The sequence below is a fragment of the Tachypleus tridentatus genome, chromosome 5, assembly GCF_004210375.1.
Source record: "Tachypleus tridentatus isolate NWPU-2018 chromosome 5, ASM421037v1, whole genome shotgun sequence".
In the NCBI taxonomy this organism is placed as follows: domain Eukaryota; kingdom Metazoa; phylum Arthropoda; class Merostomata; order Xiphosura; family Limulidae; genus Tachypleus; species Tachypleus tridentatus.
In genome coordinates this window covers 44,466,495-44,487,041 of record NC_134829.1, presented here as the reverse complement: position 1 = coordinate 44,487,041, position 20,547 = coordinate 44,466,495, and the positions used below count along the sequence as shown (strand labels likewise).

The window sequence follows — 20,547 nt, the reverse complement described above, 5'->3', positions numbered from 1 at the left end:
GTTTGATTTGGAAATTCTGATTTTTAAAAATCCTTTTTTAAAGTATGAATTATATAAACTACTATTTTTCTTTACAATCATTTTAAAACATAAAATCTATTAATTTGCTTTTATGAAACGTTGCATCATGCTTTGTTTTTAACCAGCTGTAGAAATGAAATAACTTTACAATATGGAACATTATTGCTATATTTCAAAACTGATAATTCAAAATATGTGAATTATTTTTATTTTTTATTTATTTGAAAATAAGAATGCACTGTTGATTTGGTTATGAATTTTGTTAGTTATTTTTACTTCGTAATATAAACTTTCTTATCTTATCAACTGTAGTTGTTACCTGTCAGCAAGCAAAGAACTTGATTGATGCAGGAGTGGATGGATTGAGAGTTGGAATGGGTTCTGGATCTATATGTATTACACAAGAAGGTAAGACAATGAAACAGTACAATTATGGTGAGCTAGTACTGACCCTTAAAATTGGCAAACTTGCACGCTTAAGAGAAACACTGTTAAACACTTTTTGTGACTTTCAAGTCGAATACAAAACAAGAGTTATTAATGTCTGACATACATGATGTATGTGCCAAAATTACTTATCTAGAAATAAAATTCTATAAAACAAAACGTGAACATAATCGAGCTGCGTTATTGGTTGTTTGTTGCAGCTCTTTATGAAACATAACTTAGAAATCAACTAAAGTGTATCTTTCAGAGATAGTTTACTGACATAGCATAAAGTTAATAGTGTTATAAAGCCAACTATCACCAAATTTCAGTTCTTTAATTGTATGTTTTTATCCTAATTCTGATCACTTTAATTTTAAGTCATGGCAGTTGGACGTCCTCAAGCCACAGCAGTGTACAAAGTTGCAGACTACAGTCGACGATATGGAGTACCCGTAATTGCAGATGGTGGAATCCGTTCAGTTGGACATATCATCAAATCATTGAGTCTGGGAGCTTCTACAGGTAATGAGATATTTAGTCAGTGGAAAACATCTAATGTAATATTTTATAAGAAAGAAGAACTTGTAGTAAATTTTTTTGCATCATAATAGTGCTGAGCTAAAAAGGAAGAGTACTTTTAATACTGGACTTCCTTCTCAGGGATATGGCCTGGCATAGCCAAGCGTGTTAAGGCGTGCAACTCGTAATCCGATGGTCGCGGGTTCAGATCCCCGTCGAGCCAAACATGCTCGCCCTTTCAGCCGTGGGGGCGTTATAAAGTGACAGTCAATCCCACTATTTGTTGCTAAAAGAGTAGCCCAAGAGTTGGCGGTGGGTGGTGATGACTAGCTGCCTTCCCTCTAGTCTTACACTGCTAAATTAGGGACGGCTAGCACAGATAGCCTTTGAGTAGCTTTGTGCGAAATTCCAAAGCAAACAAACAAACAATCCTTCTCAGTGATGGACAAATGTATCTAATATTAAAAGTGGAATTGGTAGTGCACATGTTTTGCAGACAGGAAATAATTTTTTGTGTGCATTTCATATATTTGAATTGTGTTTAGTTTTATAAGAGGATGTTAAAGAAAATATGAAAAACATTCTTTCAAACTGTCTCTTAAATTTAAAAAACTACTAAATTTCAACAAAAAATACCTTTGACTTTTATATGTGTGTGCTATTGATTTTTTTATAACTTGTATTGTACAAAACTGTTTTCAAAAATAGATTACCACATTATTCATTTTAAGTGAAAATATATAGTTTTACAAACTATAAATTTATACAATTTTGTTTTTTTTCCATTTGCTTGTTTATCATTTCAAAGTTCCCGAAAACATTTTAAACACAAAGTGTTAGATAAAAATACCAGAAATATTACAAGTGATCTCACTAATTACTGCTGATGTTCTCTGTACATAGAGTGTGAGGAATTTCACCCAAGTGTTTCTAGTTATTTATTTACACTGAACATTGCAACAAAAACAAACAAAATTATTCAATACAATACAATGTTAAGTAAGTTCAGTGAACTAACTACTTTTCATCATCAGTTTGTCTTACATACACTTACCAACAAGTTAAAAATTTATAAATTATGTTGAAGAACCAGAAGACCAGTAACGTGGTGGGAAAGAATTAAAAATAATTTGTAAATAAACTACTCAAATACTGAGTTAAAAATTTGTTATTTTACAGTTATGATGGGTTCTCTTCTGGCTGGAACAAATGAATCACCTGGTGAATACTTTTTCTCTGATGGAGTCAGACTGAAAAAGTATCGAGGAATGGGATCTCTTGATGCAATGGAATCTCGGGAAGGAAGTGGTAGTCGCCATAGATATTTCCAGAGGTAACATTCATGAATATTCTGTAGTACATGTTTCATACTGGTATAAATACTGTGAAAGAACTAACTACATTGAGGTTATATCAAAATATACCTTTTTGGTGTGTAGTAATTTTTATTAGTATCTAAAAGAAATTGCTGCCAGATATTAGGTTCATCAATATTTTAACTACATATTTCCTTCTGTTGTATATGATTAGTTTATTTTTTGTAATTGTTTATCACCAGTTTATTTTTTGTAATTGTTTCAGGGACTTCTTAGTGTTATAGGACACTTTATTACAAGTTTTTTGTTTTCGAAGTTAAATAAGTTCTTCTAATTAAACATTACAGACTTCAGTGTCTGTGAAAATGGTTTCTTGCATGTTTGATCAAGTACGTGTTAATAAAAACAACAAGTTTTAAGCATAAAACAGTAAATTAATAAATTAACTGTTGTAAATTTCACAAAAATGTACAAAATTGTTTAAATTATTTTCTTGATAAACTTCTGTTACTACCATCTTTGTTAATGTTTCAAAAATTGTGTTTATTCTATAATTTCAGTGAAGATGACAAAATTCGGGTAGCTCAGGGCGTTTCAGGTAACATAGTTGACAAAGGTTCTGTGCATCGTTTTGTACCATATTTGATCACTGGCATTAAGTATGGTTGTCAAGATATTGGATCCAAAAGTCTCACTGCTCTGAGGTTTGTTTAAGTTTTTCTTATGTATGTTTTGTAGTAGTTGTAATTTTGTATGATTTTTCTTGAGCCCTACAATGCTGTGTACAATAGTTGAAAGTTGCATTAATGTAAAAATCGTATATTGTTTTTGGCCTTTTGAAGGTTTCTTACAGTTGTTAGAAATGTCACTTTTAACAAGGTTGTTTACACTTTAGTTTTATTTTCTGATAAAATGTTCATTGTAAAATCATTTTGGTGTAATATATTTTGTTCTTAAAGAGACTCTCTTGATCTTTGTACAGCTTATGAATAAATAGTTATTTGTTTTAAAAATATTTTTTACCCAAATCCTTCTGTATTCAACAGCTAATAAAAATGTTTGTTCAAGATAAATATTTTTTTTCTTTTCAGAGCTATGATGTACTCTGGTGAACTGAAGTTTGAGAAAAGAACACTTTCAGCTCAGATTGAAGGTGGAGTCCATGGACTGCATTCGTAAGTTATTATTAAGGTTGAAAACCTAACATCTTTAAAATGTATAATCTGTATCATGTTACACAATATCAGTCAGTAGTGACAGAAATCGTAGAAATATAATTTTAAATCATTCATTATACATGTGTTCAGTTATTGTGACAGTTCAAACAATTTCTAAGTTTTTTTATTGTTTTGTTTTTAAAAATAATGTTAGAAATTAATATTTTAAAAAAGCTGCAAATAGAAAAGTTAAACAAGACTGAATATACTGTGGACATAATTAACTCAAACTACAAATCCACATTTTGTCTCCACCAAATATAATTTTTGGTAACAGTGTGGAGCCAAAAGAAGACATAAAGAGAATCAAGATGTCAGTAATTATGTTTGTACCATTGTTGTTTTTACAAGTGGGTTAAATCATGAATCACAATAGTAGTTCATAATAGGAATTGACCAGTTTTCAAAGAGATATAAATTGAAAGCACACAAAAACCACATTAGGAAGAAAAATTGTTCCCAAAACAACTTAGTCTTCCTTTGCAACACTAAAGACTACATACGTGGAAAATTATGACATGTGGTGCAGTCCAAATATAGACCACTCGGTGTGGATTCCTGTACGTGGTGAGGTGACCTCCTAGGGAGAGTTCTGTTCTTTCAGTTTACCTCCTCTGGGATCTAAACATCCACCCACGTGTTTGCTGTGTGTGGCAACCTGTGAAGGGGAGGAGAGAATCCTGGTGGTTGAAGGGTTCAATCCTAACACACCACTTTGGCCTTGAATTCCTGTAGATGGACGGCCTTGGGGTGGCCCCACTTGGGTCAGTCGGCTGGTCCACTCAGGCTAGGATCAACCAAGTACCAGTGTTGGATGTTCTCAACTGGTTTTGTGGACATTGTATCTGATGCTGGGGTTTGAGTATAGTGCTCATGAAACCCTAGTGTTGCTGCAGTGTTCTTGTTTGACATTGTAGTGTGTCCCCTCGTAGGGCTCCACTGTGGGTGAGGTCAGTGGCACCAAAATATTTCTTTTTTATTATGGATACTCCAATTAAAAATTTTTAATAAAGTAGTGATAAAACAGTCTATAAGTAAACGACCATGTCTTGAAGATTCTGACCAGCAATCCTCACCATCTGTACCATCTGATGTGCCTCATTTTCTTATATTGCACTCACTTTCAAACAAACCTTTAGGACAAATGTCTCCATTTTTCACTCAGAAGAGACTAGAGGGACTTGCTGGCTCTCCAAAGTAAGTAAAAAAGCTTTGATCTGGTGACATATTAGTGGAAGCATCCACATCTCAACACAGTGAACTCCTGTTGCATTCAAAGGCAATTGGGGATATACCTATAGAGGTTACACCTCATGCTACTTTGAATCCATCATGAGGAGTTATTGTTGAGAGGGATTTAAAGAACATCCCAGAGTTGGAGATTTTCGCTGGTTTCTCCATCCAAGGAGTTTCTGCAGTGAGGCGTATCTCCACTCATAAAGATGGAATTATGGTGGCGACCAATGTCCTCATTCTGACATTTATGTCACCATGTCTGCCTGCCACCATTAAGGCAGGTTATTTTAATTGCAGAGTATGACCATACATTCCAAACCCTCTCTGATGTTTCCAGTTTCAACAGTTTGGTCACTCGAAGATGTCATGTCGTGGTTCCTTGACGAGTGCTTGTTGCAATGGCAAGGACCATGATGCCTACGAGTATGAAACGGACCCTCATTGCATCAGTTGCAATTGCTCTCACCTGTCCTACTTTAATTCTTGCCCTAAATGGTTGGAAGAAAAAGAGGTGCAGCATTTGAAAACGATTCATAACATTACTTATCCTGAGGCTCGGAAATTGCTGTCCACCACTCCATCTCAGACATATGCTGCTGCACTTTGTTCCACAACTATAGTGGGAGTGCAGACAGATCTTTTTGTGCCTCCAAGAGGATTGTTTTCAAAACAAATGAAAAGTCTTTTGACCTCCATGGTTAAAAAAGATTGATGAATCGACTTCTACACCCATCTCTGTTCCTCCCATACATTCCAACAAACCTTAAGATCCACATCCTTCAGTTTGAAATACAGGCATTTCTTCTGATACATCTTTTTCTGCCACCCCAAGATGCAAAACAATCATTCGTTTGCATCCTCAGTCACTGGAATCCACTTCCAACAACAAAGACCTACCCAATCGGCCCAGGGCAGGATCCATGGAGGTCAATAGACCTCCTCTGATTAAGGACAGTAAGGAAAAAAGACATGGTCATAAACAGAAGGGTTCTCCAGCCACTTCATTTATCCGTCATTAAAATTGGCCATCTTGATACAATGGAACTGTCGAGGTTTACGTTCTAATCTGGATGATATCAAAACACTGATTGCTTCCTACCATCCTGTTTGTCTCTCCTTACAGGAAACATTTCTGAAACCTGCCGATACAGTCACCTTTCAGTGATTTTCTTTATACAGAAATGACAGGCTGTGTGATGGATGAGTGCATTGATGGGTGGCACTCGTGGTTGATCAGCATGTGCTCACCCTTCTTTGCCACTCGACACACCCTTGGAGGCTGTAGCCGTGTTTTCTTGAGTCATACCATCAATGTATGTTCTCTCTATCTTTCCCCTGGAGTGACATATGATCAATCAGACCTTGAGGCTCTCATTGAACAGTTTCTGTCTCCCTTTTTTATCCTGGGACACTTTAATGGACATCATTCCCTCTGGGGAAGTGCTGGTATTGATAGGAGGGGTTGCTCTGGAGAGCTTGTGCTCTCTGATCACAACCTTTCTCTTTTCAATGCTGGTTCTTCAACTTATTTTCATGTGTGTAGTCAGTCCTTTACCACTATTGATCTCTCAATTTGCTACCCTTCATTATTTTCCCATTTTTCATGGAAGGTTGACAGTAATCCATGAGGCAGTGATCATTTTCCTATAATCTTGAGAGAGATTGGTTGTGGTCAAGGCCACCTGACCCACATACCCCAGTGGAAGATGGATCGGGCAAACTGGTCTTCTTTCACTGCTCTCGCAGAACTTGATCCTGCCATTGTCTGTAAGCCATCAATAGACGACTGTGTGGCAACAGTAACTGACTGTATTATACAAGCAGCTGCTCAATGTATTCCTAAAACCACGACACATTTTCCATTATATCCTTGTCCATTGTGGAATCCTGCCTGCCACATAGCACGGAAAGCTCAAAAACGAGTCTGGGATACTTTCCGTAGATATCCCACACTCCCAAACCTCATCGCTTTCCAGCAGGTTTGTGCACTTGAACGATGGATGAGATGTCAAAGCCAGAAGGAATCTTGGATTAACTTCACAACCAGCATATCCTCTACTATCAGTTCCAAAGTCATTTGGGACAAGATTTGATAGGTCAGTGATCAATATAATTCTGCCCCCCTCTCGATCTTACTCTCTGATGGCCAGGAAGTAACTGATACCCAGAGCATTGCCGATACTCTAGGTGAAAGCTTTTGCTGGATGTCTAGCACTTCTGTTTCTTCTTCCATCTTCTTTGCCGTCAAGACTCAGGCAGAGCAATCACCTCTTTCCTTTTGAGCTGATTGTCTCTGACTATAATCGTCCCTTTACCCTGAAACTCAAACTAGCCCTTCATCGGTATGGCAGTACATTGGTTGGACCTGATTATATACACTATGAGCTGCTGTGTCATCTATCTCCTGCTTCTCTTGCTATCCTTCTGGTTGTTTTTAACCAGATCTGGCAGGAGAATGTTTTTCCTGATGGCTGGTGCCAGGCTATTGTCTTGCCTTTCTCCAAGCCTGGGAAGGATCTTAAGATTCCTTCAAAATACCAAATGCTTTGACGAGCTGTCTCTGTAAGACCTTAGAGAGGATGGTTAATGCTCATCTTGTTTGGTTTCTCGAATCAAACAACCTCCTCTCGCCCACCCAGTGTGGGTTCCGATGACAGTGCTTCACCATGGACTTGATGATTCGACTTGAAACAGTCAATCAGAGAAGCCTTTCTCAAATGACAACATCTTGTGTCAATATTCTTTGACATTAAGAAGGCTTATGATACAACGTGGAGGTATGGCATTTTGTAAGACCTCCAAATATATGGGTTACGTGGCCATTTGCCCATTTTTATTAAAATTTTTTAATGGACAGGAGATTCCAAGTTCATGTGGGTTCAACACTTTCCCGTTCTTTTCTACAGGAACTTGGAGTCCTTCAGGGCTGTGTTCTGAGTGTTACTTTCAGTATAAAAATTAATGCCATCACTGAACAATTAACTCCCTGTCACTGTTGCAAACGGGTTCTACATCGATGACTTTCATGTCTCATGTCAGTCGTCGATCATGAGGTATGTTGAGCGGCAGCTACAGACTGCCTTCAATTGTTTACTGAAGTGGACCACAACAAACAGCTTTACCTTCTCTCTCTCTAGAACCGTTTGCATGCACTTTTGCTACCAATTGGGTATTCATCCTGATCCTGAACTCTGTATTGGTGAAGTTGTGCTGCCTGTGGTCTCTGAGACAAAGTTCTTGGGGCTTATCATTGATTGTAAGCTAACTTTTATACCACACATCCAGCAATTACGGGTCAAAGGTACAAGAACACTGAACATTCTCCGTGTTCTCTCTACCACCATTTAGGGAGTGGATCAATGTTCTATGCCAAAGATATATCGTGCTTTTATTGGATCGAAATTCGACTATGGATTACTAGTCTATGGCTCTACCAGACCATTGGCCTTAAAGATGCTAGACCCTATTCATCATCAAGCACTTTGGCCCTGCACTGGGGCTTTCTGCACTTCCCCAGTTCAGAGCTTATACATAGTCTTGTGAACCTTCTTTGCACCTCCACCGTTTGCAACTGTCTTTACTATTTGCTTCAAAACTTTTTTCCTTACCAAAGCATCCCACCTTTGGTTGTGTTTTCCTTCCTCAATGGCCCATGCTTTTTCAGACCAGACTGTCTGCCATTGCACCTATTGGCCTTCATATCTAGGTGCAGTTAGATGAATTGGGTCTGTCCTTGGATAACATTACTGTATCCACTGGTCAGCCCACCCCACTGTGGGATTTCAGTCCCCCAAATGTTATCTATTTTTAAGTTATATGGACACTCCTGATTGGAAATACTGTCTGTTATTTGCTGAATATCTTTTGAACCATCCTTCCATTCCTATTTATACAGATGGTTCAAAAATCAGGTGACCATGTGGGCTCTGCCATGGTTTGTTGTATTTTGATTGTTGCATGCAGAATCCCCTTTACAGCTTCTGTGTTCACTGCTGAACTGTGTGCAATTTCTCTTGCCTTGGATCACATAAAAGCTATGCAGCACTCAAACTGCACAATTTATACTGACTAGCTTAGTTCTCTACTGGCCCTGGAATCGCTTCACATTGGTTCACACCCTGTTCTCGCCAACATTCAAAACCAAGTGGACCATTTCTCTTTAACATCTACTTCTATCCAATTTTTTCTGGATACCAAGGCCACGTTTGTATTCATGGGAACGAGCTCGCCGATATTGCAGCTAAGTCTATCTGGTCTGGCACTGTCACTGCTGTGTCTGTTCCATACATGGACTATGGTCCTGTATTCAAGACTCGGCTTCATGCCAGTTGGCAGTCGACCTAGTGTGAGTAACGCGAAAACAAGCTTTTCCAAATAAAACCATTTTATTGGAGTTTGGTCATCTTGTTTCCATAAGAATCAGAAAGAGAAAGTTGTTCTAACGAGACTACGCATTGGTCACAGTTTTTTAACTCATTGTTTTCTTTTATCTGGAACTGATGCACCAGTGTGTAGTCTGTGTAACACTCAGATCACAATAACCCACATTTTACTTTCTTGTCATCGTTATGATTTACAACGACAGCACCATTTTAAACGTTCTGTGCCAAGGTTTGTCCATAATGTTAGACAGTGTTATTGGTGATGGTGACACTGCCCACCTTGGTAATGTTTTTAGTATTTTAAAGGTTAATTATCTTTTTAATGCCATTTAAGTTTTTTAATATGGTTCCCTTTTAAAAATCACAGTTCATCTAGTTCAATTTGAAATTAGAAACTGACCATAACATTAAGTAATTCAAAACCAGGACTGGAAAGGCCAACTTCAGGTGCCTGATGATGGTTTTTGTACTTACCTGTTGGTCTTCCTGGCGAGTTATGATTATTACAGTCACGCTACAGAAAGCCCTTTACAACTTAAATTACTGTAGTTTTTCTCTTGACGTTGTAGACTAGATATAAACATTCTTTTATGCTATTTTTTAACTTTGTTTTGTTTTACCCTAATTTCCTTTTATGAATTTTGCTGAATTTACTTTTACCTTTTTACTGGACGTTTGGTGCATATAGACTAGCTGCTTTGTGCCGTAAAACACTAAGTCAACCAACCAAATATAGGCTTGTATTTTAGTAAATAATGTATACAGTATCTCCAGCTTTGTTTCTTTATTCTTTTTATCTATATTTGCAGGTTTTTGAATTCCCAATGTTTTGTATGTCTTGTTGTCAGTAATATTGACACATGCACAGGAAGGTTGGCTGTTAGGCTCACAAACAATGTTACTTAGGTTAATAGAAGTGGGAACTTGAGATAGGTATGAAATAAACATCATGATAAACCAGCTGAATGTGAACTGGTTTCTAATTCTTGATATTAAAACTCATCTTGGCCATGATATATAATCATGTGATTATTTAGTTAGATTTATAGAGAGTTTGATTCTATAACTAGAATGTTGCACCTTATGTTCCTCATTGTATTTTGTCTCTCTTTATTATACAAGGTGGGTCATTATGTATGTGTTATAATAAAGCCACATTGGGGTATGTGCTGAGTCCACTGAGGGGAATCAAACCCCTGATTTTAGTGTTGTAAATCCATTGACTTACCTCTGTACTAGCAGGGAACAGGGTCATAGTGAATCTAGCAATATAAGTAATAAGTTTAATTTATTTCATGTTACTTTCTACTAGGATGTGTATGTAACACATGCATTGATATTGGTGGAAGACAGTGCTGTCTTAAGACATAGGCTAAATGGGCTGTAGCCCGGATCCTAAACTTTTCTCAGGCTCCCATCTAAAATATGTTGTCTGTATTTGTATTCTTGTAAATGTAATCTTTGTGGACGGAACCCCAATTCACATTTAGCTCTTTGGATGGTGCTGCTGGTGATCACCTGGAAGGTTTATGTTAAACTGGTTCAGTAATTACACAAGCACAGGTTAATCATGAAGAAAAGAGTCTTATATTAGTTGTAATTTTCAATTTTAATTTTCTGGAGGGGGGGTTGCAGCACTTGACAATTCTTTTTTTTTTTTGAATGACATAAATCCAAATACAGTTCCAATACAATGTTCCTTAACTGCAGGATAACCAGCAAGGTCTTTGTTTTAATTATGAGATATCCTGATTAGGTGAATTAGTTGGGATAATTTAGTCTCATTTGTGTACATAACTTTAAGGTCAATAAAAATGAATCTGAAATAAGAACAGTTATTTAATATACTCTTTGTTTGATAGTTTATGAAACAAAGAAACAGTTTCAGTACACAACAACAGTGAACTAATAGAGAGAAATGTGTATTTAGAACTAGACTGTGATCAGATATTTGGTAAAAATGTGCATTTAAAGTATTATCCTCTTGATGAAAAATTATCACATTAAAACCATGATACTGTTTTAAAGGTTTTGAATATATAATTTTTATATTTCATTGATAAATGTTTTTGACAATATAGGTTTGAAAAGAAGCTATTTTAAAGAATCACACGATAAGAAGAATCATAAACAGTATATGTAGTTTAGTTGTATGTCTTGGTGCCTGCTGCTTATGTTGAAGAAGCAACTGTGTGGAAAGCAGTCCATAACATTCCAAGCTTTAGAGAAATAAAATACTAACATGTGGATTTGTTTTTGTTACTACTGGAATCTTTATATCTAGGTATCTATTTCTTTTCTTCATTTATTATGCCAAGGTTATTACACTATAATCTGTTCTTCTTAAACAATTAGCTTGAGTAGTTTATTTTAATGAACTATTAGGTAATGTAGTGTTAATTAGTTGAAAGTTACATACTTGAGATCACTGTTTTTTACTTGCATTATTTGCTGAGGCTAAAGTAAATATATATTATAAAGCCTTGTTTTTTTTTTAATAAGGTGTTGTATATGTCACTTTTTTAGAACTTTTTAATATAGTCAAGTCCAATTAAAGGATATTTTATTTGACTGAATATAAGACATTATTCACTTGGAATAATATATCAATAAAGGATGATTCACCATTACCTGTTTATTTTTAATAATATTTTTGCAAGTTGCATTAAATTCACTGCATGATAAAATATATACAAAATGGTTACCAAAACTCTAACTCTACTAATAGCAGATTTATGGACTTCAAACATTAAAATTCAGAGTTCAATTTTCCATGATGTGTACAAGACAGCAGACAGCCTCTTGTGCAGTTTTGTGTTTAAGGAACAACTCTTAGTTGCAAAGTACATTAGACTAGACTAAGCTGGCTTCTCACATGATAAAATATATACACAGTGGTTATAGACATTCTGATAAACCTCTGTTGGTAACAAAGTGCATTACACTAGACTAAGCTGGCTTCTCACATGATAAAATATATACACAGTGGTTATAGACATTCTGATAAACCTCTGTTGGTAACAAAGTGCATTAGACTAGACTAAGCTGGCTTCTCACATGATAAAATATATATACAGTGGTTATAGACATTCTGATAAACCTCTGTTGGTAACAAAGTGCATTACACTAGACTAAGCTAGCTCCTTACACGTATATAATTCTGTAATTAAAAACATGTGAGAATGTTATTTTTTTCCTTATTCTTCTAAATTTACCATTAATGAATTTAAAAGTATATAAAAGTGTCACATCAGGTTTATCTTTTATTTGCTGCAAGTTACTGTCCAGAAAGCCTTTGGATAGATATGAGAACTTTTTAACTGAGCTGGACAATGAAACAAAAGCTTCTTGTAAACACTGTTTACATATATGTGTCTCACAACAGTTGGTATGGGTATTAACACTACTGATAAGGAGAGAACAATGTTTTGACCTTCTCAGGTCATCTTCAGGTTAAGAATTGAAGATGACCTAAAAAGGTTGAAACATTGTTCTCTCCTTATCAGTTGTGTTAATACCCATACCAGCCATTCTGGGATACATTTTTATTTCTAATGCCTATCTTGTCATCAAAACTGTTAACATATATATCACAAAAACTCATGAGATACTGTTCAAACTATTAAATATTTATTTAAAGTGTTTTTTATTTTTCAACTTATTTACATTCTTGAACAAAAATTCTCTATTAAGACTTTTATGTGTGTTTGAAGACCTTTTTTGATCTGTGGGAAAACATTTTAAATGTCTAATTTTAAAGTTTGTAAAAGTATATCTCTGTAATTTTCCAGTAAACATTCAATAGTTGTACCACAAGATTTTTGAGTGTTATCCTTTCATTGGAGCTTTTAGATTAGAGGTTTGTTAACAGACATATTTTTTGTTTTCAACTGTAAGTTTTTGATCATTGGAAAAAAATAGCCATAGAACATTTTATAACAACTTAAAGATAAAAATAGTCTTTGATAATTTTGTAAATAACCTTCTTTTTATGGAACTTTTATTGTATTTGTTTTCATTAAAACCTTACTAAAAGCAGAGTTTAAACATCTCAATTGAGTCCTGTGTTGTATATCAAAATGTATTTTTTTAAGTGCCAAAGTTTCCATGCATGCACATGCTTATAAAAATAATAAACAATGGTGATTCTACAGAAAAATGTTGTCATTTCACTAAACACATGACACTGATATAAAAATTAAAAATTTTCACACAGTAAAAAAAAGTTATGATTTCCTGTCATACGGAATATAATTATTATTAAATTAGTTGTATTTTGTGGTTTTGATCATTTCCTGAACAAACTCAATCTGGATCATTGAGCAGGTTCTTGTTACAAGGTATGACCAGATAAGGCCTAATGGTTAGGATGCCCAGACTGTAAAAGTGCACCTATCATTTGGGATTGTGGGTCCATTAATAGTGATGATTAGATACCACTATTCAATTTCACGATGGAAGCTCAAATCTGCCAATGACTAACTGGAGTCTAGTCTATTATTTAAAAATTGGGAATAGGTTTTTGCTGAAAATTCTGAACCTTCCAACTTACACACACAGTAAAAGCGAACACTAATGAAAGATTTGTTGTTAGATTTATATAATTGGTTATATTTCTGATACTTATCATTATTGTAACAGAAAACATTCTAACCCTTTTGAGCCTTTGGGACGATTTAATGTATCAATCAGTCCAACTATTCTTTGGTAAAAAACTAGCCCAAGAGGTGGCAGCAGGTGGTGATGACTAGTTACCTTACCTCTTCTCTTACACTCTTAAATTAATGACGGCTAGCGCAGATAGCCCTCGTGTGGCTTTGCTAGAAATTCAGAATAAACCAAACTACAAGTCCATCGTGATACAGTGGACTAACATCATTTTAGTATTAACGATTTGTTATGGGTGATAATGTTAAAAGTTTTAAATTGAATAATTTTGATTCCCACAATATACAGTTTTCTAGTTCCATGATATTACCAATGTAGGAGTAAAAAAATCAAACTGTTTTGTTACATTAATTTTTACTCCTTTATTCGAGACATCTATGATCGAAGTGTGGTCATCATACATTAAGACTTTTTTTTTGTTTTAAAAAAGTATTATAAATTCATCATTGTATTTCTACATCAGAAAACAAACCAGGCCACAGAAGTGGAATGTCGGTTTCCCTTGTCCTTTCTTTAAATTTTTCCATCAATCTTCTAGATTGGGCTGGCGTGAAGTGATTCTTCCAGTCGCCAACGACTGCCTTTCTTACAAATTGAATGTCATCCATGGGTTTTATATTATTTTTCTTAATGTATTCGTTACAGTATTTAATTCCTTCTGGAACATCTTCTTGGTCATCATGTTCGTTGTTTACAAATTCTTGTATCTGTTCATTTACATTCTTCATCATATACTCTGCGCTTGTTTGATAAAGAATCTTTTTAACTAATGTTTCGTCGGAGTTTAGCATGGATGCGTACCCCGCACCCAAAAATTCGGCAATTTTGAAAACCGTGCCACGAGTATCAGATTTCATGTTTTCATAAGTGAGAAACAAAACATTAGGGTCATTTCGATGCTTGTACCACGATAAAAGAGTGTCGAAGTAATCCCCAAAATCGGTTTTTCCATTTAGGAAGATTTCGAAGAAATCCTCGAATGTTCCATCTGTAAACTGATATTCTGTGAGCATCTTAGTGTGATGGTAAAAGGAAACACAACAATCTTTAGGGTTCCTAGCTACATAGATGTATTTCGCTTTAGGAGAGTAAGGGTTTAAATGAAATGGCAGGTGTGTTTTGATGGCTCCGGGACGTGGCATGTCTTCCGCTGACTGAGGTCCTAAAAATTCCATAAAAGGGCAACGAATATTGAATTCTTTGAAATTTTTTATTTCCTCTCCTTTGTTCAGTATGTTATAAACAATGTGTTGGGTCCAAGTTGTTCCGCATTTCGGAAAAGTAACAATAAATATGTCGTCATCTTTCGGTTCATATCGTATGGTTCCCCTTAAACAATTGGGTGACATTGATTGTGGTATTCTAAAACCATCAACGTCGTGGTAAGCTGGCATCCTCTTGATTTGGAACATCTTTCCTAGAGTAACAAAACTATGCAGTTTGTACTATGCATTAAAACTATTCACGTATTTTAGTACGTTGAACTACAGTAAGAGAATGATTGAAATAGTATATCTAAGTATTTTAGAACAACACATTTTAAAAATAAAGTACCTCTCTTTAAAAAAAAGTAAGAATTTCCTCATCAACGCACAAGTAGATATTAATATTAAAGAAGCTAATATTTATGTGCGAATGCAACATAGCCACGTAATCCCAGTTGAACAATTATTACGCCAGAAAAATCGTAAAAAGCAGAAAAAACAACAACTCGAAAGCTGTTTACATTAATACTTGGGACCTGCAAAAAGGTATCTTTGTACCAAATTTCATGTAAGTTGTATTTTCTTCACTGAAAAACTGATCAAAAGATAAAAGTTCTAAAACTTTATATCTCCGTTTGGAGCCAGTAAAATGTACCTTTGTACCCAATTTCATGTAAATTGACCGAAACAAGGCTAAGTGATTAGCCCAAAAATTATGTGTTTATTTAACCTTTTGTCCGTTTTAATATGACAATATGGATTTTCCAAATGTTTGTATGTATATGTATGGAACTATTGAAAATTACATTTCAACAAAGTCCCTTGGAAATTGGTTAATACAAGACAAAGTAATTTACTCAAAATTCTGCTTTTCTTGCGAGCTCTAAACTCCCTAGAAAGAACCAATTTCGTTATGTCAATAAATAAAAATTTCTGTTTGTGTCAATTTTCATTTCGATTGCTTTTAATATGGTAGTATAGGATCTCAAAATATAAATTTTCGGGTTGTTTGAACACCGACTGAGAAAAATATTTCTGGATGTATTGAACCAGTTTATAACTCCACCGAATTTTTTTAAAGTTAATCCCGCTATAATTAAAGGAAGAATAACAGTAAACAAAAAAAATCAATGTTTCTCTGTGAAAACAACCATTTCCATTTATCATGAGAGAAAATTTCTTTAATATTCCAAATTAGTCTTAGTTTCACTACGTAAACTAGACAACGACAATTATACATACATAGACGGTGTTAAAATGAATATTGAAATAAATAATGTTATTAATTTCTACAGTAAAATCCGGTTTGTAAAGGACTCGTATGAAAATTATTAATGGTTATAATCCACTTTCTTAATCTGATTCACACTATAACAGTTCATGGAAATTGTTTTATAGTTAGGATTGGACGTACCAAGTTTGTGGAATATTTTTCACTTTCCTGGAGGTTAGTAAGTGATTTGATATTGACAACAACTAAATTACCACCATCGACATAATTAAATATCTGGAACTTTAGTTGCTGTCATTAACAAATCGGTTGCCAATATGCAGTTGTTGAAAAATATTTCATGATTTCGTTACGTCTACCATTAGGTCACGACCAACCCAAACTACCATTTTTGTAGTCCAATACAAACAAGTAAACAACAGAAATACGAGTACATACAAGATTTACGACTGGCTTTATCCACGTTGTAATGGACGTAAATATAGAATAAATAAGAATTTTTTTTTAATTTCGAGGCCAACCAGAATCCCCAGTTAATATCTTGGCAAATAAAAACAGAAAACCATGATTAACATCATAATGACGAAGGTATTCCCGCATATATAAATCTGATACTTAAATTTTTCGAGAACTTAGCGACGCCTGTGGGAATGATAACAAGTCCAAGTTCCGGAAAGTCCAAAGGTAACTTGGAAACAAAACAACTGATTATCACACCATTAAGTAAACCTGTGCAGCCCTAGATTAATCATTAAGCAAAATAAGCACGTGCTTAGGGCACCAAGGGAAGGGGGCACCACACAGTTTTTTTCTCCTAGCTATCATGACCTTAACTCTTTCACAGCCACACTCAACTTTGGTTGATTTTTTTGTAATTGTCCTCATCTGCCGTGTTAGACTTTACTCTGCATTGTTAAAAAAACGTTTTCTTTGGCTCGGTGAGTGACTAAAGTTTCGAGAAACTACTAAACTATGTATCTGAAGTAAGAAGTCATTGATTTGCGAAAGATTACTGTAAAGAGCAGTACAAAATGTTGATAAAACTTCAGGTACGAGACGATCGTATGCTATAATGTCTGACCTCAAAGATGAAATATTTTTTCAATCATTTCTTCTGTTGTGGCTGTGTATAAGAAATTATAGTAGTGGAACTGTTTTGTTTTACCTTTTACTGCTTCATTCAGTCACATCTACAGAAAAATAAGAGTATAATACCACAGAAACATAAGTAAAACGAAGTGGTGACAGTTGTGTGCAGAGACGTGGCTGGTTTTTTTTTTCGGCTTCTGTTTTCACACGTTATATTTGGGTTATTGTCTCCTTTGTTTTAGTTTTATTTGCATTAGTATTGCATTATTCATATGTGTTTTATAATATTTTTATAAGTGTGTTTCTCACTGAAGCTTTTTTGAGCCATAATTTTTTTGGTTTCAAACAACTTGCTGTAAAAAAAGAACAAACCTCCTTTGTGTGTGAATACATGTTTTGAAATTTATCATACCAAGGAAAAATCTGAGAGGAATGCCACTGTAGCAATGTCACTGTTCATAGATTACATGTTACCAATAAGAGTATTTGGGCATGTGTGTATTCCCTTGTGATTATGTAATGATATAAACAGATCTGAAGCTGAGATTTATTTAGGGGATAAATACAAAGGTGCCCGGTCTTCAATCACATTTGAGACCGAGCACACTTGTTTTTATCCCCTTTCATAAATAGCTTATCAAATTTTGTCAAATATTCCATTTTTAGACTCAAAAATAAAGAGCACAATTATATTCTCTTTACTTCTTCCTTTATTCTATCCTGACGTCATAATGCTCCAACCCGGCCCGATCTTCTGGTGATATTTTTTACGAGACGAACGAACAATCGGAGACAGAAACACAAGGACAACGAGTACAAACTTTTAGGTGTAATTCAGCTATTTTGCGACCATAAATTTGGATTAGTATGTGTTTATTACATTTCTGAAAAGCTGGGAAAACAATTGACTTATTGTCAAATTGCGTAAGACTTCGACTTATACGACAACATGATTCTAAACGTTGTCATGTGTACACTATACATTATACTCTAGTAGTAGTACAGTACTGTGGCACCGTGATCATACAAAGATACTGTAAAGAACCGACAAATAAACAAAGTCAATTTAGAATAGAAAAAGTGCGTGAATCGAACTAGTTTATGTGAGCAAGGTTAGTACCGAGTATTAGGCTTAACGTTAGTGACCTTAGTTGCAATGTATTAGCATTAGGCCTAATGTTATTGTCACTCAGTTCTCAGATAACAACACTAACGTTAGGCCTAAATACTGTAACTAGTTTGGTGTAAGTACACTGGAAGTGCAAATGTAGCCTGGAATAATGAAGTGGACTATTCCCAATTTAAGGTCGTCGTTTTGAATTTACCTTCGCATCCAGGCATGCAGATAAAGTTTCAGACGTATGACTATTTTGTTGATGTATGGTTTGTTGGCTCGTCTAAAGTCCTCAGGTCAGAATTGATCTCCTAGTTTAGGTTACAACTCATTCTTGAGATATGTGATTAGGAATAAGGTAATATGGCCTAGGCCTAACCCAGTATTTACTAGTTCAATGTGCAGTACAGTTTGCAATTGATTATATGTGATGTATGTGTATCAGTACAGGATGATCACTGTCTATATATGTTACTACAGTATGTGTTGTTGATCACAAATTATTTTGGAATACTTTTTGGCTCACAATGGATTTGCATATTACCATTGACATTGCTTCTTGCATACAGTTACCATAGCAACAGTAGTAAGAACTGAAAATTTTGCAATGACTGAAAACTAATTCTTCCAAAATGGATTGAAGCCAGTCTCGAATCGATTTTAGACTAGTCTCGAATGGTTTTCAACCAATCAGAATGTAGCAAATCAATAAAGGTATTATGTTTATGTGCTGATGGACCTAGGTCCTGAGATAATTTTCTGACAATCTTTGTCTAAATGTTGACTTAGAGTTTAGTATGTTTGACTGTCTTACTAACGTTTTTATTTATGAATTTCAGTTAAGTGGTACCTCGGTTCTCGAACGACTCCCTTCTTGAACAATTCGGTTTTCGAACATATTGTTTGAGAAAAAAATGTCTCGGTTGTCGAACATAAACTCGGTTCCCGAACCAAGCTGTCGTGGCCTGAACCCCCGAAATAACCCGAACGACTTTTCGACCATTTTCGGCCCACGCCAAGCTTGCCCAAAACAATTTCCCCGCACCTGTCGCTCAGTCCACACACCCCGCTAAAATCTGCTGTGAACGTTCTCGTTTTTCTTTTTTTTTTTTTGTTGTTTTCTAAATATTCTGATTAAATAAGCCACAATGAGGTCAAAGAAGGATAATGAAAGCAGCAAACTAAAAAGAAAAGTTGTTAAAGCCACAATAGAGGTGAAAAAAGATCTCATAGCGAAATATGAGAGTGGTGTTCGCGTGTCTGACCTTGCTACACAGTTTGGTATGGCGAAGTCTATAGTCTGCACCATACTGAAAAATAAAGAGGTCATCAAATGAGGTAAGGTTGCAAAAGGAGTGACAATGCTTACGAAACAAAGATCACAAACAATTTGGGTAAACGAAAACAGTTAGCTGGTGATAGCATTTCTGAGACCATTATTTGTGAGAAAGCAAAGCAGTTGTATGCTGATCTCCTGAAAAACACCCCTGGAACGAGTACTGATACAAGTGATGCCTTTAAGGCTAGTAGGGGATGGTTTGAAAAATTTAGGAAGAGAAGTGGCATACATTGTGTGGTGAGACATGGGGAGGGTGCCAGTTCTAACAATGACGCTGCTGATAAATTTGTTAGGGAATTTAAGTACTATGTAGAAGCTGAGGGTTTTATTCCCTCTAACAAGTGTTCAACTGTGATTAGACAGACCTCTTGTGGAAGAAAATGCCAAAAGCATGGGTAACCAGGCAATTTTTTATGGAGTGGGTCCATGAAGTGTTTGCCCCAAGTGTAAAGAATTACCTCACAGAAAAACAGTTGCCACTCGAGGCCCTTCTTGTGATGAACAATGCAACTGCTCACCCACGAGACTTGGAGAACGGGTTGGTGGAAGAGTACAGTTTTATCACTGTTTCAAAGGTGCTTTGAAGTGATCTCTGACACAGAGTTAACCCTCAGAGAGTTCTGGAAAAATCACTTTAATATCCTTCATTGCTTGAGGATCACAGACAAAGCCTGGAGGGAAGTGTCTCTGAGGACCATGAACTTAGCCTGGAAGAAATTGTGGCCAGACTCAGTAGCAAATAGTGTCTTTGAGGGCTCTGAGGCTGAGCCTGTTGTCGAGG

The 20,547-nt window shown here is 35.5% G+C and overlaps 2 protein-coding genes across 6 annotated transcripts in view; one reads left to right on the top strand and one right to left on the bottom strand.

The window, feature by feature from the left end:
- The window catches only part of LOC143251047 (inosine-5'-monophosphate dehydrogenase 2-like), a 38,065-nt gene extending 24,890 nt beyond the window's left edge, over positions 1 to 13,175 (top strand). For both annotated transcript variants that reach the window (XM_076502371.1, XM_076502372.1), the window contains 6 exons: positions 334 to 429; positions 829 to 972; positions 2,149 to 2,302; positions 2,846 to 2,989; positions 3,377 to 3,460; positions 11,202 to 13,175. In XM_076502371.1, the coding sequence (XP_076358486.1) occupies positions 334 to 429; positions 829 to 972; positions 2,149 to 2,302; positions 2,846 to 2,989; positions 3,377 to 3,460; positions 11,202 to 11,223 (644 nt within the window). In that variant the 3' untranslated portion in view covers positions 11,224 to 13,175. The remainder of the gene's footprint in view (positions 1 to 333; positions 430 to 828; positions 973 to 2,148; positions 2,303 to 2,845; positions 2,990 to 3,376; positions 3,461 to 11,201) is intronic.
- A 950-nt stretch (positions 13,176 to 14,125) lies between these two features.
- Positions 14,126 to 20,547, bottom strand: part of LOC143251049 (sulfotransferase 1C2-like) — a 31,172-nt gene continuing 24,750 nt past the window's right edge. For 2 of the 4 annotated variants that reach the window (XM_076502382.1, XM_076502383.1), the window contains exon 2: positions 14,126 to 15,205. In XM_076502382.1, the coding sequence (XP_076358497.1) occupies positions 14,232 to 15,205 (974 nt within the window). In that variant the 3' untranslated portion in view covers positions 14,126 to 14,231. Of the gene's footprint in view, positions 15,206 to 16,662; positions 16,673 to 16,745; positions 16,828 to 20,547 lie in introns of those variants that run through there. The other 2 variants (XM_076502381.1, XM_076502384.1) reach the window with 2 other exon arrangements.